Source organism: Ornithorhynchus anatinus, chromosome X5 (assembly GCF_004115215.2).
Source record: "Ornithorhynchus anatinus isolate Pmale09 chromosome X5, mOrnAna1.pri.v4, whole genome shotgun sequence".
In the NCBI taxonomy this organism is placed as follows: domain Eukaryota; kingdom Metazoa; phylum Chordata; class Mammalia; order Monotremata; family Ornithorhynchidae; genus Ornithorhynchus; species Ornithorhynchus anatinus.
In genome coordinates, this window is record NC_041753.1 from 23,206,779 (window position 1) to 23,232,561 (window position 25,783).

Sequence of the window (25,783 nt, forward strand, 5' to 3'; positions counted from 1 at the left end):
ATCCTCCTTTCTGAACCCAGAGAAGCAGCGTGGCTCAGTGGAAAGAGCACGGGCTTTGGAGTCAGAGGTCATGGGTTCAAATCCTGGCTCGGCCATTTGACAGCTGTGTGACTTTGGGCAAGTCACTTAACTTCTCGGTGCCTCAGTTGCTTCATCTGTAAAATGGGGATTAAGAATGTGAGCCTCACGTGGGACAACCTGATTCCCTTGTGTCTACCCCAGCGCTTAGAACAGTGCTTGGCACATAGTAAGCGCTTAACAAATACCAACATTATTATTATTAACCCAATTCCAGGCTCCCCTTCCATTGTTCACTGTTGTCGCCTCTTGTGGCCAGGCCAGGGCCAGCCCAGGACACATATGTGCAGCTTGCTGGAGACCTTTCACTTGGGTGCCTGACTCGGCCCTACCCATGCAGTCCCTCCCCCCAAGCAGTGGCAGAACCGGGGTCACCACCCCTGCCCCTCTTTGAGGATGGGCACCCTTGACATGCATGACACTTTCTACACCCAAGGCAAGTTCACACTAAGCCTGGGCTCAGTATGGATGTCCCAGAAGCCCAGGGCAGTCTGTGACCATCGCTGATCCTGGGCTTGATGCAGGCTGCCACAGGATTTACCTGGTTGTAGACTCCTTTGCCGCCTCACGACAGCCCAGAAAGCTCCAACCCCCAACAGGATGAAAGTGCTGATCACGATGACAATCTTAAGGTACAGGAGAGAGGGCACCTCTTGTTTCTGGATCGCTACAGAGGGGGAGACAGGTAGGGTCAGACCTCACTGAGGAGCACTTGGATCTCAGTCACTAATTATCCTCTCCAGGTATTTAAATACTATTCCTGAACTCCCTCAGGGTGGAGAGCCTGGTGAGGGGCCTGGGTCCCCAAGAAAGAGCAGATCCAGGCCTTGTCTTCAATCAACTCACTGTCCACCAGGGGAGAAAGGACAGACATTCAGCCAATGCCCAAAATGTTTGCTATGAGTGGAAGGTGTGACCCAAGGATTGGAAAGGGTTAACTGGGAAAGTCTTCCTGGAGGAAAAAGCTTTGAAATGTGATGTTCAGGTAAAACAGCTGTATGGTGGAGAGAAGCAGGTAGCCCATTCTGCACAAAGGTTTAGATAGGGAGTCACTCAGAGGTGAAAGTGGTAAGTCTCTATTGGTGGTTTTTCAAAGAGCAACCCGGAGCCCCTTCTTTCTGGGGTCAAGGGGATATGCAGACACAGTTTGCTGCTCCTGTGTCCACATTACCTGCTATGGATTCACAAGCTTTCATCTCCTCTGCCTGAGGTTCTGGTGTCAGGCAGCAGCACACAGCGATGTCCCTCTTCACAGTCACGGTCAGCTTGCTCCGCACCTCACAGATCTCCCATTGGTCCCTCACCACCACTGGCGCCTCCAGCGCCTCCAGGGTGTTTCCCATTTCATCTCTCCAGACCATCCGTACCTCTGACATTCCCCCCTTAGAGCTGCATTCCACGGTCACGTTTTCCCCTATCCTGGACAGGATTCGGACCTGGGGCTGGTCATAGGGAGCTGGAAGCAGAAAGCAGAGTCAACCAATGGGCTGTCACTGGAAGGGGCAAACAGGGACAGTTCAGAAGACCAAGGCCAATCTTGAGGACTGTGCAGCCAATACGGCCTCTGCTCCCTCTATTGTGTGTCCTTGGCAAACACACTTATGCTCTCTGTGCCTCTGGAAAACCGGAGGAATCTCAAGGCACCCATCCTGTGAGATCCCCGGATCAAGATAAGAGTTGTGAGCTTTGCCCTAATGAACTGTTGATTAAGGATTTCCTGGGGCGCGGTCCAAAATCTCTCCCCTGTGCTCCTGACTTACCTGAAACCTGGAGGGAAATGTTGCTTGTTCTGAAGTAGCCTCCATTCACAACGATGCATTTGTAATCTCCTCTATCTGACGGTCTGAGGTCAGTCAGGGTCAGGCTAGCGTCTCCTTGCTGGATACCTGGGAGGGACAGTTTGGTTCTCCCATGGAAAGCCTCGTCTTGGTCCTTCAGCTGCTCTGTTCCGTTGTAATAGCTGTGGACAATGGCTCTCCTTCCATTGAGATAATGGTGCCAGTGGATGCGCAGGTCATTACCGATGGGGACTGGGAAGGAGCACTGTAATGTCGTGTTGTTGCCCACTGGTACTGGAGGAAAGGACGTGGACCCTATGCATAGAAAAAGGATGTGGGGGGAGGGACCAGACAGGAGAAAGAAGTGGACTGTGAAGTGTGGAAGCATCATGGTCAAGGTCCTGCATTTGCCCCCTTGTCTCCGATCCGCGTCAGCTGTTGGCCTCCCTATGATTATCAAGCAATCCAGTTCACAACACAGCTTGACTTGGTTCTCTAGGAAGAGCTGAAAACATGATGAAGCTACTCTTTTAGTGGGGTTGAATAGGTTTAATCACCTTGAGAACAAGGTAGAAAACCCCGCCCCAAGAGGTGTTGCTGCCCATCCTGATGCATTTATCCCATAGTGTACTTTGATTAAACTAAATGTTGTACTGTGCAGAAGAAGCTCCGGTTTATTAGTATTGAGCTGGCCTTGACAAACAGGGGAATTTCTGCTGCTCAAACGTCTCTCCCTACTGGTGCTGAAAGAAGCGCTAGTAGTAATAAACTTTTCTCTGACATACCCTTTTAAACACAGAGCAGAGTTAGTGAAGTTTTTTTTTTCCATAAAAGCCTTCAACCAACTGCCCCTTCCTTGCCCACTCAACTCTCCCCATCTCCCACTCTGGCTAGCCCTTGCTCCCTGCTTTCACCTAGTAAATCTACTCAGCATCTCCCCCCCACAACTCTCCCATCTCCAAACTATTGATTATGCTACCTTCTCTCTCTAATGTCCTCCCTGCTCTTCTCTACCAAACCACAGCCCTTCTCTCCTTCAATATCCTCTAAATGTCCACCTCAGCCAAGGAGCCTACCCACATAAACTCCACCTAGCTCAATACTCCAATCTCTCTAAGAACCCCCCGGGGACTGTGCATCTCCCTGCTCAGTATTTGTGTTTTTGTTTCTTTGCATGTCTATCTATCTATCCTTCCTCCCGACATTAGATTGCCCAATCCTTGAGAGCAATGCCCAATCCTGTCCCTCATTACCAAACCCAGTATCGGCAGTTTCAGCACTCAGTGGACTGAAGGATTTTCATTGGAGATGAGTCTCAGAAATCTCCAGAGCACAGCCGTTTCACCAACTCACCCACGTTTAAAAAGAGCAACATCAACAAGACCATCCAAGATTCTTGCCACATTATTATTGATCCTAGAGAGAGGGACACAAAGACCAAGTCAGAGAGAAAGAGAGCGAGAGAATGTCAGACTCAAAGATACTTGGGAGTCAGAATCTCTCACTCTGACAACCTAGCAGAACCCTCCAACAGCTCTCTGATCTTCTTTCCTTACCTCCCCTGTTATCCCTACCCCCTACCCCAGCCTCCTTTCCGGGGCCTTTCCCTAGGTCATCCAGCTGATTAGAAGGGGAGGCTTCCTGAGCGGAGAGATCTCCAATCAACTTGACTCTCCCCAGTGCTTTTGCTCTCTGATTTCTGAGCGTCTCTCAGCCAAGTTCTTCCTGAAACAAAATCCCTTCCCTACTGTTGCAAATTCAATCCAAAATACCAGAGTAAGGAACAGTATGTCATGCTCCTCGGAGAGTCAAAAGTCAACTGCAGTGCTGGATCAGTCCATGCAGGTGAATATTCTCTCTCCACCAGTAGCCTCAAAAGAAGCTTGAGGAAACTGAGTCATGTTGACCCTCTGGAAATCCGTCCTTGTGGCTATGGTGAATCCACCAATATTCTCCATTCTACCAGCGTGGTTCAGTGGAAAGAGACCGGGCTTGGGAGTCAGAGGTCACATCCCGGCTCTGCCACTTGTCAGCTGTGTGACTGTGGGCAAGTCACTTAACTTCTCTGTGCCTCATTTACCTCATCTGTAAAATGGGGATTAACTGTGAGCCTCACGTGGGACAGCCTGATTACCCTGTATCTACCCCAGCGCTTAGAACAGTGCTCTGCACATAGTAAGCGCTTAACAAATACCAACATTATTATTATTATTACCCCCTGAACACTTTGGTACACAACCCACCCCCACAGCAGGGATGTCTCTATCTGTTGCCGATTTGTACATTCCAAGCGCTTAGTACAGTGCTCTGCACATAGTAAGCGCTCAATAAATACTATTGAATGAATGAATAATGTACATACCCTTGTATTCTTCTGTCTCTCGTCTGTAATTTATTGTAGTGCCCCTCTCCCCCACTAGATGGCAAACTCCTTGAGAGTAGGGATCATGGTTACTGACTCTATTGTACTATCCTGAGCACTTAGTGTGGTTTTCCGCACACAATAAATGCCATTATTTCGCTCCTGCCACCACCCCCAAACTTGCTGGTATCACTACTGGGCTCTGGGGAGAGGTTGTCAGGAAGGGGTCTGACAGAAAAAGGGTGGGAGAAAGGGGCAGACAGATTTGTTACTTTGGATCTTGGATTAATTAGCTTATGCCAATGCCAGAGCCGGTAAGATCCTCCACCTTCTGATACCCGTCCCCAGTCACAGCCTGCCTAGTTCATCAAATTTTTCCCAACAATACTGGCTCCAAGAGGAGGAAGGAGCCCAGTACAGCTTCCCTCTGCTTCTCTCCTCCATCCTACCGCCCCCGACTACCCAGAACCCCACAAGGCAGTTCTCACAGATGCCTTCCCTCTCCTCCAACCTGGCCCCAGTCCAGCCCCGGATCTGCCACTCTGGCGGTCACAGGGCCTACAAGCGCGGAAAGGGCTGGTAATAGCTGTGAGATGGGTAAAATAAAGGGGCCTGAGATGGTGGGAAAGATGGTAGGGTGAAAGGGGAGGGGAGAGTAAATGGAGGCCATGGGTAAATAGGAAGAAATACATCTACAAGTCCCTGAAGGGGGAGGAGAGGGAAAAGTTTGAGGCAGGATGGGGGTGTGTGGGAAGAGTGGAGGGAAGTTTGAGGGGAGTGGAGTGGGAGTCCGGTTCACTTGATTGTTAGAGATGAGCCCCAAAACTATTTCACTGACACTGAAGCACAGATCCACTTCACAATCATGAAACCAAAACATCCTCACCCCTCCCCTCTCACCACCTCTCCTTTAAACTTGTGTCTCTGCAAACTCCTTGTCCACACTCCTCTACCAGGGTGATCCCCCAAAACACTGGGCCAGCCCCCCACCCCACCTCCCTCCTTCACTCCATTCTGCTGTATTTACCTCATGCACCCAAAACCCAAGCCCCAGCCCCGCCCCGACCCAAACCCTATCTCTCCCTTACAGTTCTTCCCAGCACAGGCCACCAGGGATCCCCAAAGCTATGGGGAGAGTGGAAGCAGGTTCAGGATTTTGGGAGAATGGCTCGGAGGGACCGGGGCAGGGGGATAGCAAGAATACAAGCTAAAAGGAAGGTGGAGAGAGCAATTATCTTTATATTATCAAATGCCATCAAGTCGTTTCTGATTCATGGCACAAAGAAAACCAAAATGAGTGGCTCACCTTGGTGGGTCCAGCTGACGTGGAACCGGCTAGGTGTCCCTACCTTCCAGAACCAGGGAGATGAGAACTGGGAGGTCTCAAAGGTTAAGGAATAGGAAAACTGTGATGAATCACTTTGCCACGAAATAAATCCATTTGCTTTCAGTCCTTGTGGCCTAGTAGATAGAGCATGGGCCTGGGAGTCAGAAGGATTGGCTCTTCCACTTGACTACTGTGTGATCTTGGATAAGTCATTTCATTTCTATGTGACTCATCTGTAAAATGGAGATTAAGACTGTGAACATCATGTGGAAGAGGGACTGTATCCAACCCAATTACCTTGTAATAAATAAATAAATATTGGTATTTGTTAAGCACTTACTATGTGCCGAGCACTGTTCTAAGCGCTGGGGTAGGCACAGGGGAATCAGGTTGCCCCACTTGGGGCTCACAGCTAATCCCCATTTGACAGATGGGGTAACTGTGGCACCAAGAAGTTAAGTGACTTGCCCAAATTCACACAGCTGACAAGTGGCCGAGCCGGGATTCAAACCCATGACCTCTGACTCCAAAGCCCGTGCTCTTTCCACTGAGCCACGCTGCTTCTCTAACACTTGTATCTCCCCCAACACTTAATACAGTGCCTGACACATAGTAAGCACTTAACAAATACCACAATTATTATTATTATTATTAGTAGTAATAGTAATAGAAAGAGTAGCAGTAGTAATATTGAACACCCACTGTGTGCAGTGCGCTATACTAGGTGCTTGGGAAGTACGGAAAAATGAACTATGTTTCCTTCTAATATACCCTCTCTCACCCTCTGTCTCTCCTCTGTCCCCCTCCCTCCCCTTACCCTCACAAAATCTCCTCTCCAGCGGTCCTTGCCACCCTCCTCCCTGGGCCTCACAAGGACACTGCTCCTTAACCTCCCCTCCCCATTCTTCTCTGAACCCCTGCTCCTCACAGATCCCCTGCTTCTCACTGACCCCCAGCTTCACGAGTTACAAAACAACCCAGCCTCTCCTGGCCCACACCTCAGGATGACATGTCTCAGCTAGAGAGTTATCAAGAGTCAAAGCAGAAAGGAAAGGGGAGGAAGGAGAGGAAAGCTATAAAGGCATGGAGGGTAGCAGAGAAAATGTTGTCAAAGGCGAGAGTCATCTCGGGTGCCAATCAGTTATGTACTGGCCTTGTGGAGAGTCGCCTAGCCACTGCTTAATATCAGCTGAAAATGAAAACAAAGTTATTTTGTACAGCCTTGCCCCAGTTCTGGCCAGGCAGGAGGAGGCTTGGGGGTGGACAACAGACTCTGTTGGCTTCCCAGTGCTCTGAGCCCCCTACCTGGTCCTCTGACCCATCCCTGCCCTCTGCCCTTTGACTTCAAAACCTAGCCCTCACACTTCACTCCTCTGGTGCTAACCTTCTCACTGTGCCTCGATCTCGCCTGTCTTGCCGCCGACCCCTGGCCCACATCCTACGTCTAGCCTGGAACACCCTCCCTCCTCAAATCCACCAGAAAATGACCCTCCCCGACTTCAAAGCCTTAGTGAAGGCACATCTCCTCTAAGAGGCCTTCCCAGACTAAGCTTCACTTTTCCTCATCTCCCATTCTCTTCTGCATTGCCCTGATTTACTCCCTTTTCTCTTCCCCCCTCCCAGGCCCACAGCATTTATGTATTTATATATAATTTTATTTATTTATATTGATGTCCATTTATTTGTATTGATGTCTGTCTCCCCTTCTCTAGACTGTGACTAGACTCGTTGTGTATTGTACTTTCCCAAGCACACAGTAAGTGCTCAATAAATACAATTGAATGAATTGAATGAATGAATCTGCCCCCTCTCTGCCCTCTGCCCTGATCCCTGCCCTCAGCCCCCTGCCCCATCCCTGCCCTTTGCTCTCTATCCCATTCCTACCCTCTGCCCTCTACTTCAATGTCTGTCCTCTGCCCTCTGTCATCTGCCCTATCCTTGCCCTCCACTCTCTGCCCCATTCCTCTCCTTTGTCCTCTCCCCCAGTCCCTGGGCCCCTAGATCCCCAACATTAGCCCAGGTCGGGCAATGCCAGAGCTGCAAGGATGGTGATGCAAGGACATGACAGTAAGCTGACCTGGTGATGGGAGGACACCGCATACAGCCCCTGTCAAGTCCTGTTCAACTGACCTGTTTTACCGCTCTAGTTCTTGAGGGTTGAAATTTCACTTGTTTTCATTGTTGGCTGGATGGCATTCGGATTGTTCTGGGTGCATGTCCCCCAGCCCCGGCCCCTTAGAGACTGTAAGGCCTGGGGAAGCAGGGACCAAGTCTGAATGGATTCTTGTGTCTTTCCCCGGGCTCTCGGTGCAGTTGCTTGTATTCACAGCAAAACAGTGGCAGGAATGTAGAAGGAACAGAGTGGGGGCAGTTAGGGGTGTTCAGAGATTAGACCAGAAGAAAGTAGAAGAGCCTCCTCTGACTACACAGCTGCTCTTATCAGCTCTCCCCTGATCCCAGCACAAGACCAAGAGCTCCTTCTGGGGAAGAGGCACAATATCTGCTCTCCCCAACCCCTGTTGGGTTTCCCCACAGCCTCCAGGAGAACAGTCATAGGGGAGCTGGAGAGGTCTGCTCCCAGGATCAGGAGGAGGTATGGATACAACCCAGACATACAGGGGCTAGTGATTAATATCCTACCTCAGGGAACAGCCACACCACAATCCATACAACCTGGGGAGACAGCCAATGTTGTTTAATATCTTATCACAGATTACAACCATCCCAAGAATACCAGGGATATGGTTGGAGGTCTTATACTAAGCAAAAATCCAACCTCCCTGGGTCTATAGCTGTCCTTGGGACTTGAAGAAGATAGCAATAATGCAATTCACTCAACGGTGCATGTGTAGCTCAAAAGGCCTATATGGGAACCACTGACCCAGTCATTCTGTTCACACATAAAGGCCGTCCTTTTTTTGTTCTGTCATGTTTGTGTTTGCTGCTCTGGCAACTGTTTTTGCTGCAACATTCTCACTGGACGATCTTTACAAAACTTCCTATCCAAGAGAATTGCTCCTTTCCTGACAGCGGTTCACCATGCTTGTCTATCTGCTACATTGATTCCCTGATTCCAGCTGTAGTATCGAGCACCCATTTGGGGCGGTACACTGTACTAGGAACTTGGAAAGTACAGAAAAATGAACCGATATACTTCCTCCCACCTCCTGCCTCCCCAATATGCCTTCTCTCACCCCTGTCTCTTCTCCATCCCCCCATCCTCCTTCTGACTCCCAGACCCATGCTCTTTCCACTAGAGCCTCTCTGCTTCTCTTATCACTGTTTTGCTTTCAACACTCAGCAAGCATCAACAGTGTGCCGAATGTACTGAGAGCCCACGGAAGGACATAAAAATCCATTCAGATGTGGTCCCTGCCTCCCCAACCTTATTGTCTAAGGGGGAGGGGGAGAAAGACACCCAGAGCAACCAGAATATCATGCAGCCAACAACAAAAAACAAGTGAAAATTCAACCCCCTAGAATAGCAGCCAGAAAACAGGTCAGTTGAACAGGACTTGGAGGAGTGTCCCCCTGCACCATGTCAGCATATTTGGGTGGGAACTGTCATGCCCACGCTGCACCAGGGCAAAGCTACACAAAACAACTTTGTTTTCATTTTCAGCTGATATTACACAGTGGCTAGGCGACTCCCTGCCAGTCCAGTCCATAACTGACTGGCATCGGAGATGACTCGCCCTTGGCAGCATTTTCTCTCCTGCCCTCCCCGCCCTTGTGCTTTCCCCTCCCCCCTCCCCTTTCCTTTCTGCTTGACTCCTGATAACTTTCTGTCTGTGACAAGTTTTCCTGGGGTGTGAGCTAGGGGAGTCTGGGCTGCTGTGGGGCTCCCGGAGTTGCGGGTCAGTAAGGAGCAGGGGATCAGTGAGAAGCAGGGGTGGGGGGTGGGTGTCAGTGAGGAGTGGGGGCGGGGGGCCAGTGAGAAGGGCAGAGGTGGGGAGGGAGGACCCAGAAATGGTTTCTGCATAAGGCCTAAGGATGTCAGCTCTAATGGGCTGATTAAAGAAGAGCTAGGTGGTTTTCTTCCCCTGGATGAGGGGGACTAGGCCTATGGAGGGGAGATTTTATGGGGAGAGGGGGAGGGAGGAGGATTTGGAGGAGACAGGGGCTTAGAGAAGGAATACTGGGGCCATAGGAGGTGGGAAGAAGCATACCAGTTTTTTTTATTACTACTACTACAGTCACTATTACTAATTAGCCCCATTTAAAGAAGGGGAAATGAAGTGAAAGTGAACGTATTCATTTCATGGTAAAGTGATTTCTCAAAGTTTTCCTGTCAGGCCTCCACCCACCCATCTTTCAAATCCTGGGACCCATAGGGACGCATAGCCAGTTCCATGTCATCTGGATCCAACCAGGTGAGCCATTCATTTTGGTTTTCTTTGTTCTTCCCAACCTCCTTTAAACTTCTATCCCCACTACTCCCCTACCCCCTTGCTTCCAAGCCGATCTCCCCAAATCCTTAACCTGCTTCCACCCTCCTCTGTCCTCCACAATATGGCTTTGGGAGGGGTCTCTGGTTGCTTGGGCTGGGCAGGGATGACCTACAGAAAAGTCCAGTAGAGGAGCCTGGAATCAGGGGGGAGAGGGGGAGGTAAGGAAAGAAGATCAGAGAGCTGCTGGAGGTGGGGTCCTGCTAGGCTGTGAAGGTGAGGGATTCTGACTCCCAAGTATCTTTGAGTCTAACATGCACATTCTCTCTCTCCCTCCCTCCCTCCTCTGTTTCTCTTCAGGATCAGTAAGGATGTGGGAAGAATCTTTGTCGTTCTGGTTGATGTTCTCCTTATTAAACATGGGTGAGTTGGTGAAGCAGCTGTGCTCTGGGGATTCTGAGACACAGACCCACTCCACTGAAAACCCTTCAGTCCACTGAGTGTGCGGTCCAGTACTGGGTTTGGGAGCAAGGGACAAAGGAAGAAGACTCGGCCCCTGTCTTCAAGGATGACAGTCTAATGAGGGAATTAAGATAGATGGTTACACAAACACCTAAAGAAACATAGACGCAAATGCTAAGCAAAGATATGCATGGTACTTCGGGGTTAGTAGAGTTTCTGGGGTAATGAGCCAGGCAGAGTCAATCTAGAAAGACTCCATGGTGGATGTGGGCACTTAGAAGGGCTGTGTTTTATTTGAGAAGAGTTGGGAGGGATTTGCAAGTAAGGGGAAGGCATGATGGATAGCTTGGAGTTGGGAGAGCTGTGTGTGGGAGATGTCGACCAAGTTTGTTAGGTGAAAGCAGAGATCAAGGGCTGGCCAGAGTGGGAGATGGGGACAGTTGGGTGGGAGAGGAAGGGGCAGTTGGTTGAAGGCTTCACAGTCCACTTCTTTCTCCTGTCTGGTCCCTCCCTTCCCAACCCTTCCTCATGCATAGGGTCCACATCCTTCCCTCCAGTACGAGTGGGCAACAACATGACATTACAGTGCTCCTTCCAAGTCCCCTTCGGCAATGACCTGCGCATCCACTGGCACCACTATCTCAATGGAAGGAGAGCCATTGTCCACAGCTATTACAACGGAACAGAGCAGCTGAAGGACCAAGACGAGGCTTTCCATGGGAGAACCAAACTGTCCCTCCCAGGTATCCAGCAAGGAGACGCTAGCCTGACCCTGACTGACCTCAGACTGTCAGATAGGGGAGATTACAGATGCATCATTGTGAATGGAGGCAACTTCAAATCAAGCAACATTTCCCTCCAGGTCTCAGGTAAGTCAGGAGCACAGGAGAGAGATTTTGGACTGTGCCCCAGGAAATCCTTATTCAACAGTTCATTAGGGCAAGCCTCACAACTCTTACCTTGATCTGGGGATCTCCCAGGATGGATGCCTTGAGATTCCTCCGGTTTTCTAGAGGCACAGAGTGCATAAGTGTGTTTGCCAAGGACACACAGTAGAGGGAGGAGAGGCTGGCCTCAGTCTTCTGAGCTGTCCCTGTTTGTCCCTTCCAGTAACAGACAGGCATCCAGGTTGACTCTGCTTTCTGCTTCCAGCTCCCTATGAGCGGCCCCAGGTTCGAATTCTGTCCAGGATAGGGGAAAACGTGACCGTGGAATGCAGCTCTCAGGGGGGAGTTTCAGAGGCACTGATGGTCTGGAGAGATGAAGAGGGAAACACCCTGGAGGCGCTGGAGACACCGGTGGTGGTGAGGAACAAACAGGAGATCTGTGAGGTGCGGAGCAAACTGACCGTAACTGTGGAGAGAGACATCGCTGTGTGCTGCTGCCTGACACCAGAACCTCGGGCAGAGGAGTTGCGAGTTTGTGACACCATAGCAGGTAACGTAGACACAGGAGCAACAACCTGTTTCCGCATGTCCCCTTGCCCCAAAGAGAAGTGACTCTGGACTGCTCATTGAAGAACCACCGATACCACCGTCGACTCTGAGTGACTCTCCCCCTCCGATCCTTTGTACGGGATGGGCTTCCTGCTTCTCTCCACCATACAGCTCTCTTACCTGAATATGACAGTTCAAAGCCCCTTCCTCCAGGAAGTCTTCCCAGGTTAACCCCAACCATTCTTCAAGCATCTGTCATTCCCTCCACCAGGGTTTTGGCTCAGTGCACACAATTTGGGGACTGGCTGCTTGTCTGCCCAGTATCCCTTGGGGGACTGTGAGCTAGCTGAGAATAATAATGTTGGTATTTGTTAAGCGCTTACTATGTGCAGAGCACTGTTCTAAGTGCTGGGGTATACAGGGTAATCAGGTTGTCCCACATGAGGCTCACGGTCTTAATCCCCATTTTACGGATGAGGTAACTGAGGCACAGAGAAGTTAAGTGACTTGCCCACAGTCACACAGCTGACAAGAGTCTGTTCTCTCCCAGGGGACCCAGGCCTCTGTGCTGTGACTCTCCACCCTGAGGAACCTCAAGAAGGCATTTAAATACCCAGAATTTAAGTACTCGGAAAGGGCATTGGGTGACTGAGAGCCAAATGCTCCTCGGTGTGGTCAGATCCTCCCTGTCTCCTTCTCTGTAGCGAGCCAGAAACAAGAGGCGCCAACTCTCCTGGACCCTAAGAATATCATCGCGATCAGCATCCTCACGTTGGTGGGGGTCAGTGCCTGCTGGGCTGTCGTGAGGAGGCAGAGGCCTCCACAACCAGGTAAGTGTTGCAGCAGCCTGCATCAGTGCCCATGAACAGCAGTGGTCACAGACCTCCCCGAGCCCCTGGGATGTCCGTCCTGAGCCCAGGCTTGGTGTGGTCATGCTGAGGGTGAGGCAAGTGACATACACGTCAAAGGTGCCTGCCCTCAGAGAGGGGCAGGGGTGGTGACCCTGGCTTGGCCATTGTTAGGGGGAGGAAGAACTGAATGGGTGGGGCTGAGACAGGCACCCAAGTGAGAGGTCTCCAGCAGAGGGTGGGGGAAGGGAGAAGGGAGTCAGGGCTGTACATATGTGTTCCGGGTTGACCCTGGTGGCCACAAGAGGAGACAACAGTGGGCAATGGAATGGGAGCCTGGAATCGGGTTCAGAAAGGAGGAGTGAAGAGACAGCAGCCTGCTGAGCTGTCTTGGGGCCAGGGAGGCCTGATTCCCAGCTCTGTTTGTCTCTAGAGAGCAGCCCTGCCCCGGCAACCATCTCTCTCCTCCCTGACGGACCGGCTGGAATCACCATCTCTTCATCACCATACCAATAATTGTGCTTTTCATCAAGGGCTTATTGTGTGCCAAGCACTGTACCAAGAGCTTGGGTAGGCCCAAGATGAATAGGTTCCACATGTGGCTCACAGACTAAGTAGGAGGAAGAACAGGTATTCAATCCTCATTTTGCAGATGAAGGAACTAAGGTACAAAGAAGTTAAGTGACTTGCCCAAGGTCACACGGCAAGTAATTTGTGGATCCGGGATTAGAACTCAGGCCTTCTGATTCCCAGGCCCATGCTGTTTCCACTAGGCCATGCTGCTTCCCTTTAAAAGAGCACTTCTTAAAAGTGTTTGTATTTTTAAAAAGAATCCATATTCTAAGGGAAGGCACTGGGCAGAGTAGGGGATTTGGGGGAAGTTGTTACTATTCAGGGGACTTATATCAACAAGGATGAGTCAGTAAGAGCCAGCTCGAGTCAGCAGCATCCAGACCTCTCACAGAATAGATAACCACCTGGTAAATTGGGCCCAAAGCCAACAGGCTTCCTCCCCACGAGAAGTCAGATGGAGGTCCCGGCTTGGCCTCACACACTTTGGCCTCACAAACCGTCCGATCACAAGCGCCTCAGCCGGTGACCCACGCTACCTTTTGCTGCTGCCAACGCCTCATCCCAGGCCCTCATCCAGGCCTGCCCCACTCCATCTCAGCAGGAGGGGCGGCAGTAGCAGCAGCAGCAGCAGCAGCAGCAGCAGCAGAGGACGCCCCCCAGAATGGAGAATGCTGGGAAGGTGCAGCTGTGGCCATAACTGTGGCTATGACTGTGGGACTGTGAGTGGTGAGATGCCTGAAAATCTTCAGAGTACCCCACAGTGTTTATTTCATTTCTTCTTTATCCCTGCCCTTATCATTTATTCTGAGTGTGTATTTATACTGTTTTATTTTTTCCTTTTATATCCATCACCCACCTCCATCCCCTCATAATCTCAGTCTGTGAAACCCTTGAGGGCCAGGAACCTTGTCTGATCCTCACTCTATGAGCATTTCTTATAATCAAACAACATCCCTGGCTCATGGTGCCCAGCAACTTGGCTCAGTGGAAAGAGCATGGGCTTTGGAGTCAGAGGTCATGGGTTCAAATCCCGGCTCGGCCACTTGTCAGCTGTGTGACTTTGGGCAAGTCACTTAACTTCTCGGTGCCTCAGTTACCTCATCTGTAAAATGGGGATTAAGACTGTGAGCCCCACGTGGGACAACCTGATTCCCCTGTGTCTACCCCAGCGCTTAGAACAGTGCTCGGCACATAGTAAGCGCTTAACAAATACCAACATTATTATAACTGAAGTCAACTTAGCTGCTTTTCCTCTGGGACAGTAGGGTCTGAGCTTATGGAGTCTCTTTATTCGTCTCCTTATAGCCACAGCCAAATTCATTCATTCAGTAGCATTTATTGAGCACTTACTATGTGCAGAGCACTGTACTAAGCGCTTGGAATACTTGCTCATGTGCCCCTAGAGTTGGGGCAAGGTTGCCTCATTCGATCCATCAATCATATTTATTGAGTGCTTAATGTGTGCAGAGCACTCTACTAAGCACTTGGGAGAGTGCAGTATAACAGAATTGGGAAACAAGTTACCCACCCTCAAGGAACTTACAGTATGGATAAGTGAGACCCACCCACCCATTTGATCCCCTTTCGGGTTCCCCTTTTCTCTCCCCACGTTTCCTGGTTGGTTCGGCAATGGCCACAGGAATCATGAGGTGAAGGTTGGTGATGCAAGTAGCAGTTTGCTTCCTCTTGACATGTGCCCAAGGTGCTAACGAAGTTCCCAGCAGAGAATCAGCAGCAACTGTAGGGTGGAAGACTGAGGGGTAGAGGGGGAGAGGCTGTGGGTGAGGGCAGCATTTCAAGGGGTGTCACCTGTGTCCCCCAAAGGCATGGCAGAGGGATCATCTCAACCCTCAGCCAACCCAATGCCGCTAACCCAAAACCTAAGGGAGAAGAAGCTCTGGGAGAAGAGGCATCAGGACACGCCACAGTGGGGCAGTGGAGGAGGCCGGTAAGCCACAATGTCCCTGGGTCTTGAAGAAGCTGACAGCTGGGGCTCCGTCTCTGGATGGGAAAGGCAGAGATGAAAGGAATCACAGAAGTTTTGGCTCCTGAGATCTGGTCGACCCCACTGGGGACTGGGATGGAAATGGACAGCATTTATGTACATATCTTTAAATTCTTGCTTCCCCCTACTCGTAATTTATTTTAGTTATCATGTCTACCAATTCTATCGCACTCTCTCAGTTAGTGCAGTGCTCTGCATAGAACAAGTGTTCAATCACTATGATTGATTGATTGATCAAGATGGCACCGGGCTGGAATGAGTCCCAGACATAGGCTGCTCCTGGGTCTGCAGTCCACTCACTGACCACAGTGATTCCCCTACTGCTGGGAGGGGGTGGGGGAACAGAAGGACAAAGGGGTTGGGGGGCAGCCAGTTGTTCCACTGGGTGAGGGTCATTACTCTCCCTCCCCCAAAGTCACCACCATATGATCCAGAGGAACTGGGAACTGACCTGTTACTCAGTGACTATCATGGCCACCACACAAAGGTTTAGGGCAGCTGAAGGTGTCATTGTCTATGATGCAATCTGCTCACTCCCTGGGGAGGGGCTGGACAAAGACTGAGGGAGAACAATGTTGCCAGAGAGGCACAAATGAAGCTGAGGTTCAGAGAGTCCAGTGAAGCTATGGAAACAGGTCCATTGCTGAACCAAGTAACAATGGGCAAAGAAGGCATTGGTGGCCTGACCAGGCCTTTCAGGATTAATATTCATCAATCAATTGTATTTATTGAGCAGCTACCGTGTGCATAGCACTGTACTAAGTGCTTAGGAGAGTGAAAGAACAGAGTTGGTAGACATATACTCTACAGTCCAGAGCTTAGAGTCTCAAGTTTACAGTCTAAAATCTGCATATCTGTGTGCAAATATCCCTAGACTGTGCTTACGGTAAAACCACAACTGCAGCTGTAATCTTCTCTGCAAGCCCCTGCAACAAGCCTGTGAAAAGACAGTTGTGTTATGGGAGGCAGGGGAGAGGTGCATTTCTATTGTCTCAAGGCAGGTCTTAATTGAAATAGGGTCTGGACTCAAATAAAGGGGAGAGACCCCTGAATAGAGACTGGGACTCTTCAGAGGCAGTGTTACCCCTGGGAGCTGAACAGTATTAGCTCAGGGGCTAGATCAGAGGCTTAGGGGCAGGAGACGAGGGTGAAAAATCTTGGAGCAGGAAGGGAGAGGCTTTCTGAACAATACCTATGGGGACGAGCCTGAAGGGTGACTGTGGGGAGCGGGAAGTTCATGGTGAAGAGACACATGGTGGAAGGTTTATGAACCTGGATTCCAGCTCAGGGAGAGCTAGACATGAAGCAACAGGGATATCAGTTGCTTCTCATTCTGCTTCTCATGGAGCAGAAGCTCCATATCAAGGAGCAGTTGATAGGGTAGAAAGTGGAGCTGGAAACCAGAAGCTGGGTGGTCTGGGTGGAAAAATAAAATGGCTTTTTTTTTTTGCATTTGCTTATTCCTCCCACTTTGAGCTTTGTAATGAAAGCCACAGGACAATGATAGGGTCCCCGAGATTCCAGAGCTAGGCCAGACCCTGAAGTTAATAAACTTGAATCCACATTTAATCACATTTAACAGAAACTGCAGCTGGAAGTGTTTAGGCTAGATACCAGGGAGAACTTCAAGGTTCTGTTCTGGACCCCCTTCTATCTCCATCTACACCCACTCCCTTGGAGAATTCATTCTCTCTCATGGCTTCAACTACCACCTCTCTGCAAATGATAGCCAAATCTCCATCTCCAGCTCTGATCTCTCTCCCTTTCTGCAGTCTTGCATTTCTTCCTGCTCCTCCCATCTGGTCCTCCCATCACCTCAATTAATGCTCTGCACAGTAAGTGCTCAATAAATATGATTGAATAAATAAGAACCCAGGTACCCTGACTCCTAGGTTGTTCTTTCCTCTAGGCCACACTACTTCCCATATAGGAAATAGGATATAGTGTTATAATAGTAATGATAGTCCTAGCAGTAATAATAGTAATAATAGAGATAATAGTAGTGGTCCCAGTAGTTCTAATAGTCTGGGTAGTCCTAGAATCCTAGTAGCTATAGTACTAATGAAATGAGCTAACTGCCGTTGTGGACTGAGTGAAAGCAAGGGGGGCGGGGAATTGTTTTCAGGCTGCAGAAGAGTGAAGCCTCAGAAAAAGCGACTTCGAGGCTGCAAGCTGCGTGACAACTGTGGCAGGCAGACCGGCTTGACTCCCTGCTATCATTTAGGGGCAGCTGTGAGCGGAAGCTATGAGAGGCGCCTGAGACAAGGAGATGAAGGTCAGGTATTGCAAAGAGTAAACAGTTGAGCAGCACAAGGGGCAGTCTTTATGAGAGCCTGGTACCGCCAGGACTGTAGATCCTGCATTGACCTTTTCAACCGCACTCACACTGTTGGGCAAACTTCACCACCAGTGGCGTCATCTACAAGCATACAGGCAGCTGCACATACATGTGTAGACGGAGTTTCTGCGGGGGTGAGGGGAGGGTGAGAGGTGAGGCTGAGCATGGGGCTGAGACAAGCTGTCTGAGGTGCAGCCGTTTCCAGTACAGACTTCCGTGTTCTGGGGTCCCACTCCTTCCCCACTTTCTAACACCCTTTTCTTCCTCCGGCCCCTTGTGTACCCAGGTAGACCTCCTCTCTTTCTCAAAAAGACGCCTGCTCTGGTCCCCTAGCATCTTCTCCAGGGGGCTGTTGTCCATCTGAGTCCACAGAAGGAGGGGGAAAGGGAGAGGGGGGAGGAATAGGGAAAGGGAGAGAGAGAGAGAGAGGAAAGGGGAGAGGGAGAAACTTGTTTTGGAGCATTCGGTTCCTTTCAGTTCAGGGAGAGAAGCTCTAAAAAAGACAAATGACAATCTCCTATATCCTTTCCTTTCACCCACTTCCTCCTCAATCACCCAGCCCCCACAGAGATCACAAATGTCCCAAGAGAAAGCTGTGTCCCCTCCTCCCCCCGGAGCCGGGGGAAAATGAATTCCACACCCTCAGCCCTCTCCCTAGTCCATCTCCCGCAGCCCCCCACCCTAATCAAACATCTGAGCTTGTTGGTAACATTGCCAGAAAGGGCTTCATTCAGTGGCTCTGGGGTTATGTACGTATCACTTAATGGGAAGGGAAAGCAAAAGAAGCAAACTCCAAAAAACAGCTTTAATTTTTAACTCCACCCAACCCAAAGGAGGAAGAGGAACAGGAGGATTAGGAGCGGGGCCTGGGGCAGTAAGCAAGGCCAGGACAGTCCAATTCAGGCCGAGAGATGGACGAATAAGGGAAAGGGGTTCAGATGGGATGGGAGGAGAGACCCCAGGAGAGAACGTGGGTGGGGGGCAAAGAAGGGAGAGTCTGGAATCGTGGATCGTGATGGGTCCCAAGGTAAGGTGTGATGAGACCATCAGAATGGAATTCTGGACTTTACCAGATCTTGTCCGTGGAGAGAAGGGTGGTGGAGGACCAGTGTTTTGGGGCCTTTGGTTCTCCCGGGGTCTGTCCTGATCTCTGCATACTCCAGATCTGAGACTCGGTGTTCTCTCTTTCCAGTTCCAGTTCGGATGGTGATATCTGCATAGGTGACTTCTCCTGAAGCCTTGAGCGAACCCTAAAGAGAAACAGTTGAAGGGTGAGGGCATGGAATAGGGCTCAGAGCCACCTCCCGATCAAGGAGGAATGAAGATTGGTGCCTGCCTCTAGCTCCCAGACACCTCTTTGCCTTTTTCTGGGACCGGCTGCGGCGGATACTGGTACTCTCTGAACCGAGGAAAATTGGGAGACACATCCAATCTGTCACCAACACCTGCCAGTCTCACCTTCACAATATCGCCAAGATCCGCCCCTTCCTCTCCGTCCAAACTGCTACCTTGCTGGTACAAGCTCTCATAATATCCCGACTTAATTATTGTGTTAGCCTCCTCTCGGATCTCCCTTCCTCCTGTCTCTCCTCGCTCCAGTCTATTCTTCATTCCGCTGCCCGGATCATCTTCCTACAGAAACGCTCTGGGCATGTCACTCCCCTCCTCAAAAACCTCCAATGGTTGCTTATCAACCTTCACATGAAACAAAAACTCCTCACTCTTGGCTTCAAAGCTCTCCATCACCTTGCCCCCTCCTACCTCGCCCCCCTCCTTCTACTGCCCACCCCGTACACTCCGCTCCTCTGTCGCTCACTTCCTCACGGTCCCTTGTTCACGCCTGTCCCATCAGCCCCTGGCCCACATCCTACCGCTGTCCTGGAATGCCCTCCCTCCTCACATTGCCAAACTAACTCTCTTCTCCTCTTCAAAGCCCTACTGAGAGCTCACCTCCTCCAGGAGGCCTTCTCAGACTGAGCCTCCCCTTTCCCTCTGCTCCTCTTCCCCTCCCCATTCCCCCTTCTCCCGCCCTCTGCTCTTCCCCCTTCCCCTCCCCACAGCACTGTGCATATTTGTATATATTATTACTCTATTTATTTTGTTAATGATGTGTATATATCTATGATTCTATTTATCTTGATGATATTTACGCCAGACTTATTTTGTTTTGTTCTGTTTTGTTTTGCTGCCTGTCTCTCCCGTTTATACTGTGAGCCCGTTTTTGGGCAGGGATTGTCTCTATCTGTTGCAGAATTGTAGATTCCAAATGGTTAGTACAGTGCTCTGCACATAGTAATCATTCAATAAATACGATTGAATGAATGAATGAAAAAGCCAGAGGCAGGGAGGCGGGGAGGGAGAGGCCTGATGAAAGCTTGCATTCAATCTCTGCCTCCAGATAGGACCCTACCTGACCTATTCCTGACAGTTCCTGATCTACCGAGTGAAGGATCATTTTTTTGGTAAAGGACTGAGCCCTCGCTGCCTAACGAGAACAGGGACGTCTGGAAGGGTAGAGGACTCAGAGATGGGAGAGAGAGAAATCACCACAGAGGATGGTTGGGGGAAGGATTGTACAGACCTGTCTCAGGGGAACGCTGGGACAAGCTGGAGCACGGGACCGAGCTTCGGCTACAGCCATAGGAGTAGGATCTATGGGGAATGAGTAAGGGTGAGTGGAGCAAGAAGATGGGGTGGAAAGGGAGACAAAGTGACTGCAGTGCCAAGGAGGGAGGGAGGGAGCCAGGATCAGTCTGCTGGACACCTCCTTCCTTCAACTCCCTCCTGAATATCTACTGCTTCTTTTCCCTCCTCCATTGGACGCTGTCTGCCCCTTGGATGCAACTTCCTCTGCAATTACCTAAAGCAGAGAATGTAGCTTAAAAATTGTATGAATTTTGCTGCTGAAAATGACCTAGAGAGATACCAGGAGAGCCCCAGCTATCTTATCCCAAACAGATAAAACTCACTCCTGGGTTTTAAAACCTCCAGAGAAGATTCCGGTAGCTGGACTTGGTCACTTGTTCTGTTGCTTCCTAATCCTCCTAGCTGGTACATCCTGCCCGATGACTCATTCTAATCCCTCCTTCTTCTGTATAGCTAGAGTGAAACTCCCCAAATCTAGTTCTAGGTAAGGATGGAGAAAACTTGTTGGGTCTCCTCCACTCATCCCCCCTTGAAAGAGTGGATTGGGCCCCTCATTCCTAAATAAATCTATCAATTTCTGGGATTACAATTTAAGTGTCCAGCCTCCCCAACCCCACTCCCTTCCCTTTTCCACATCAGGGGCAGGGGCGCCCTCACCTTCCCGACCCTTCCTCTTCCTCCTCCTCCTTCTCTTGAGCCAAACCAGGAAGCCCGCAGCTGTGGCAATCAGGGTCACCAGCACACCCAAGCTGATTGTGAAGAACGTTGACTTCTTTTCCTTAATCTTTGTCTCCTCCCCCTCCTGGCTGGAGGTGCTGTTAGTCCCTGGAGCTTCTGGAGGAGAAACGGGCAGTGCGAGGCCGTGAAGGAGGGCCTCATCTGTTCCTCTCCTTAGATCTTCCCGTCCTCCCTCCAGCCTGCCTTCCTGCCCCTCCCCCGGCCCACTTTGGGCTGTCGACCTGGGCTGCTCCCCTCCTCCATCCCCCTACCCTGTACCCCAGGGAGAGGTCCCGCTAAATTTCCTCTTCAGCCACATCGGACCTGTGGTCCCTCACCCCACTCGTAAACGGGAGGCCCCTCTCCCGACAACCGTGCTCTCTGCTCGACCCTCAGAGTCTTCCCAAACCTTCTCCCGCTCCATAATAAGCCACTCCATACCTATGACTGTGAGGATGGTGCCGGTTCCCTCTATCAGGCAAGGCTGATTGTTGATGAGCACCATGACCTGGCACCGATACAGAGACGAATCGTTTCCAGTCAGACACCGGACCCTCAAGTGGCTGGAGGAGGTGGCCGGATCCGAGGAGACCAGCATCCGAGAGCCCTGGGCCACCGAGCTGTTGCTCTGCAGGATGGCATCCTTCCCCCGGAACCAGCTGAAAAGGATCCGGGAAAAAGGAGGCAGCGTGGGGTGCAAGGAGCAGTTCATCTCCACCGACTCCCCAGCTCCTTGCTGCACTGATCCCGGCCGTTGCCAGACAGCAAATGGACACGGATCTAGAAAAGAAGGAAAGTGAATTTAGCATCTCTTCACCAGATCTAGGGCTCTCACCCCCTCCTCCCTCTGCTTCAGGCTTTCCCTCCTCCCCAGGAATCTTGCCCCCTAGTTCCCAGGTCTACCCCAAATCTTCTCCCATTCAAGGATTTAGGGGTCCCGTCTGCATTGCCCCGACCCTGTTCTTCTTCACAGACCCCAGCATCCTGCATCTCCGCGGCTATCCATCCTCACCCTCTAACCCCGATCCGTGGGCTTGTCCCAGCGCCTGCAGAGTGGCCATCACCAATGGGAGCCTCCACATTTCTTTCCACCAATGCCCGTCCACTCAGATGGGGGAAAGTGGTGCAGTGATCTGGTCGTGATGGGGGCAGACAGAGAAGAAGGGCAGTACCACCTCCCTTCTCACTTCCGCTCTCTCGGGGTCTCCACCTCCACTTCCCTCGAGGGCCTTTCTGCACAGAACAGCGAAGCGTGGGTGGGGGGCTGATTGCCCGGCGAGGGTAAGCAGGGCGAGTGTGTTTGGAAGTCCCCACGGGAGACTAGAGATGCTATTCCCTGTTCCCTCAACCCCAGCACCTATACAGCCCCTCGAGCAACAGGCTTCTGACATCAGGCTCCCGGAAAGGGATGTGGGGCAAGAACTGGAGGCTGGGTAGGTCTGGGGTTGGGGCTTTCCCCCCAGTCCGTACCCCGCTCCTCTAATACCAGACTGGGCACGTTCAAGTCTACTGTGATATCAAGGGGAGGTGGTAGGGGGGGCATAGAATGTGGAGAGAGGTGAAGATGTGCTAAGGTACTAGGGGCTAGGGGCTAGGATGTGTCTTGGGACTTCACCATGGAGAGCACCATGTGAGATAATGGGGCCGGTGGAGTGGAGGGGTAGCTTAGAGCTTCTCTGAGGTCTGGAGGGTTGGGTTGAAGAGGGGAGGCCATGTTTTCTAGTCCCTCTCCCTCCATCGCTCCTCCTGATCTCTGCAGCTCCACCAGGAGCATATATGATCATAGGTGTGAAAAGGATGAAAGCAAGGAGCTACCACTGACACTTCCACTTCCTGTGAGGGGGAGGGAGAAAGCATAAAGATTAGGGAGAGACAGAAAGAGGTGCAGAGGAGGAGCAAAGGGAGAGTTCAGTGCATGCCAAGGCCTATCCTGGACCCTGATGATGTGCGTAAAGCTAGTTAGATCTGTCCAGCCCCGTGAGGCCTGGGCTGAACCAGGTTTAAAGACACCCGAACAACCAGGTGCGGTGAGGGGAAGGGACAACTGACCTAGGGCTACTTCAATCACCACTGGGAAGCCCAGCCTGGTCAGGTCCCTCGAAGCTCCCAGGCGGCCAACAGTTGAAAACCTTCCTCAGGCAGGTGGGGGGCAGGCGGCAAGGCAGAGAAATAGTCACCCTCACATATACAGGAGCACACTCACATATACACATAAATCATACACGCAAACATAGGAAATGGAGAGACCATATCAGTTATGATTTCCTGCCTCGGCCACGTGGCTCAAAGAGCAAGATGAGTTAAAGAGGAAGGGAAGGAGTGAACTAAGCTGTCTGCTCCTCAGTTAATTCCCAACAAACCCTTTGCCCTGCCCTAAATAATCCAAACAACCTCACCCTTAGCTTCAGCCCATATACATGTACAATTCCCTTTATGTCATCACTAGGCAGGAACTCTCCCTTGTTGGGTGAAAAAACACTTCATGGAGTCATCAGTTGCTGGGCAGACTATCTGGCCCTCCATTCAAGCACTAAATCTTCAAGATTTATTGTAACCTCATTTCTTATTTTCTGCTGCCCCCTTGAGGGCCCCTACCTTTACACGCAATTGCTCCCTTCTAGTCCTCAGCTGAGGGACCTTGAATAATAATTATATTTTATAAGGGTTTACTATGTGCCATGCACTGTATTAAGCGCGGGGGTAGATACAAGATAACCAGGTCCCACATGGGGCTCACAGTCTAAGTAAGAGGGAGAATAGGTATTGAATCCCCATTTTGCAGACGAGGGAACGGAGGCACAGAGAAGTTGTGTCTTGCTCAAGGCCAGACAGCAGGTTAATGGTGGAGCCAAAATTAGGACTCAGGTCCTCTGATTCCCAGGGCCATGCTCTATCAACTAGGCCATCCTGCTTCTAGCATTACTATTACTAGTTATACTTTAAGTGCTTATTAGGTGCAGAACACTGTACTAGGCACTGGGAGATAATACTCTGGTGGGATTTAGACATGCTTCTTGTCCCTCCGGGGGCTCACAGTCTAAGAGTATAAGTGAGAAGGGATTGGAGACAGACATATCAGGAATGATGAAACACTAAAATACACCACCACAAAACAAAACCAAAATCAGCAGGGTTCTGAGGCTAGAAGAGCAGAATTTCAGGCTCATTGGAGCTCAGAGTTCAGGACACACCAGCAGCCACTTGCCTTCCCTGGGGTTTTTTTGGAGGCCTCATCCTGTGGGTGTATCTTTTATTTCATTCATTCATCATATTTATTGAGCACTTACTATGTGCAGAGCACTGTACTAAGCACTTGGAATGTACAATTCAGCAATAGATAGAGATAATCCCTGCCCAACAACGGGCTCACAATCTAAAAGGGGGAGCCAGACAACAAAACAAAACAAGATAAATAGAATCAGAGACATGTACACATCATTAACAAAATAGAGTAATAAATAATATATGCAAATATGCACATGTGCTGTGGCGAGGGGAAGGGGGAAGAGCAGAGAGAGGGAGTAGGGGGAATGGGGAGGGGAGGAGGAGCAGAGGGAAAGGGAGGGTTCAATCTGGGAAGGCCTCCTAGAGGAGGTGAGCTCTCAGTAGGGCTTTGAAGAGGGGAAGAGAGTTTAGCGGATGTGAGGGGGGCGGGGCATTCCAGGTCAGTGGTAGGATGTGGGCCTATTTTATTTCTGGCTCCGCGAGCGTAAAGCATGATTATAATTGCAGTATTTGTTAAATATTTACTCTATGCCAAGTACTGGGGTAGATAATTAGATCTGATAAGGTTTCTGTCCAACGTGGGTTTGCAGCCAAAGAGGAAAGGAGACCAGGGATTTAATCCCCATTTTACAGACGAGGAAACTGAGCCCCAGGGATAATATTAAGCGATTTGTCCAAAGTCACACAGGAGGCAAATGACAGAGCTGGGATTAGAGCCCAGGACTTCTAACTACCAGTTCTGTATTCTTTCCACTTGACCACACTGAAAAGTCACCTCTTGAAAAGTCATCTCAGTCATCCTACTGACTCTGGAAGGCGCCCATCCTAGTCGGACAAAAAATTATCCAGAAGTTAAAGTTTGCATGACTGGTCCAACTGGTCCCACCCCCATGTGCTATTTTCCCCCACATCCCCACCCCCACCTAGGCTTCTGCTGAGTTATTCACCTTCACCTGAGAGCCTTATTGCTAGGAAGGTATTTCACTTCCCTTCCGTGTTCGCAGAAACCGGCATCCAATTTAGCGATCTTCATCTTTAACTGCTATTTCAAATACCTGTTCATAACCAAAAGGTAAACTTATATTCATCACCGTTCCAAATAAAAAAACCCATCCCCAAAACCCCGCTTCCGGTGACGCGATAGTGGGGATTCCCGATTTCGAACGAAACCGTTTATGACCTCACAAAGGGACTTGGGGCTTACATAATTCCCCTCAACTTGGAGCGGGGCGACTGATTAGATCCATTATTTCCGCGTGGAGGGGACTTCACACCGACCGAGACCTGTAGCTATTAGCTTCCACGACACCCTCCCAACCCTCTATGGAACAGAGTGGAGGATTCAAAGGTGCTACCCCAACATTTAAACATTTACCCCAAGATTTAGAGCATTGAGAAGAGAGTGGTAATTGAACTCCATAGCGCTGTCTCCCCCACCCCACACTTCTCTTTCCAACTCCCCATCCGTATTACCTTCTTCCACAGCCTCACCAAGCCTTTTTTCCTTCTGTGGAAGCACAACACTTAAGGTCCTGCATTGTCCACCTTTCTCTATGACCTTTCCCTCGGCCCACCTGACCACTCTGGGTGTGTCTGATGG

General features: G+C 50.5%; 3 protein-coding genes across 6 annotated transcripts; 1 reads left to right on the forward strand and 2 right to left on the reverse strand.

The window, feature by feature from the left end:
* Nucleotides 1–115: 115 nt before the first annotated feature.
* Nucleotides 116–5,740, reverse strand: LOC103166363 (CD276 antigen-like). Of its 2 annotated transcripts, XM_039910721.1 has the most exons (6): nt 5,525–5,740; nt 3,210–3,272; nt 1,839–2,171; nt 1,250–1,534; nt 620–745; nt 116–155 (listed from the first exon to the last, which is right to left on the reverse strand). In XM_039910721.1, the coding sequence occupies exons 2-6, from the start codon at nt 3,259–3,261 to the stop codon at nt 127–129; spliced, it is 825 nt and encodes a 274-aa protein (XP_039766655.1). In that variant the 5' UTR covers nt 3,262–3,272; nt 5,525–5,740; the 3' UTR covers nt 116–126. The 2 variants fall into 2 exon arrangements, with proteins under 2 accessions (XP_039766655.1, XP_028911973.2); XM_029056140.2 differs by lacking the exons at nt 3,210–3,272; nt 5,525–5,740 and having other exon boundaries at nt 1,839–2,738.
* Nucleotides 5,741–9,330: 3,590 nt separating this feature from the next.
* LOC103164849 (CD276 antigen-like) lies at nt 9,331–19,084 on the forward strand. 2 transcript variants are annotated; one of them, XM_007655876.3, is made up of 7 exons: nt 9,331–9,402; nt 9,841–9,918; nt 10,294–10,356; nt 10,932–11,264; nt 11,548–11,832; nt 12,536–12,661; nt 18,788–19,084. In XM_007655876.3, exons 3-7 carry the CDS (start codon nt 10,305–10,307, stop codon nt 18,814–18,816), a joined length of 825 nt encoding a protein of 274 aa, XP_007654066.2. In that variant the 5' UTR covers nt 9,331–9,402; nt 9,841–9,918; nt 10,294–10,304; the 3' UTR covers nt 18,817–19,084. The 2 variants fall into 2 exon arrangements, with proteins under 2 accessions (XP_007654066.2, XP_007654065.2); XM_007655875.2 differs by lacking the exon at nt 18,788–19,084 and adding an exon at nt 13,113–13,284.
* Nucleotides 18,387–25,280, reverse strand: LOC114808193. Of its 2 annotated transcripts, XM_039910912.1 has the most exons (6): nt 25,131–25,280; nt 24,959–25,008; nt 21,400–21,738; nt 20,899–21,075; nt 20,177–20,247; nt 18,387–18,845 (listed from the first exon to the last, which is right to left on the reverse strand). In XM_039910912.1, the coding sequence occupies exons 3-6, from the start codon at nt 21,668–21,670 to the stop codon at nt 18,642–18,644; spliced, it is 723 nt and encodes a 240-aa protein (XP_039766846.1). In that variant the 5' UTR covers nt 21,671–21,738; nt 24,959–25,008; nt 25,131–25,280; the 3' UTR covers nt 18,387–18,641. The 2 variants fall into 2 exon arrangements, with proteins under 2 accessions (XP_039766846.1, XP_028911972.1); XM_029056139.2 differs by lacking the exons at nt 24,959–25,008; nt 25,131–25,280 and adding an exon at nt 21,971–22,322.
* Between the last annotated feature and the right edge of the window lie 503 nt (nt 25,281–25,783).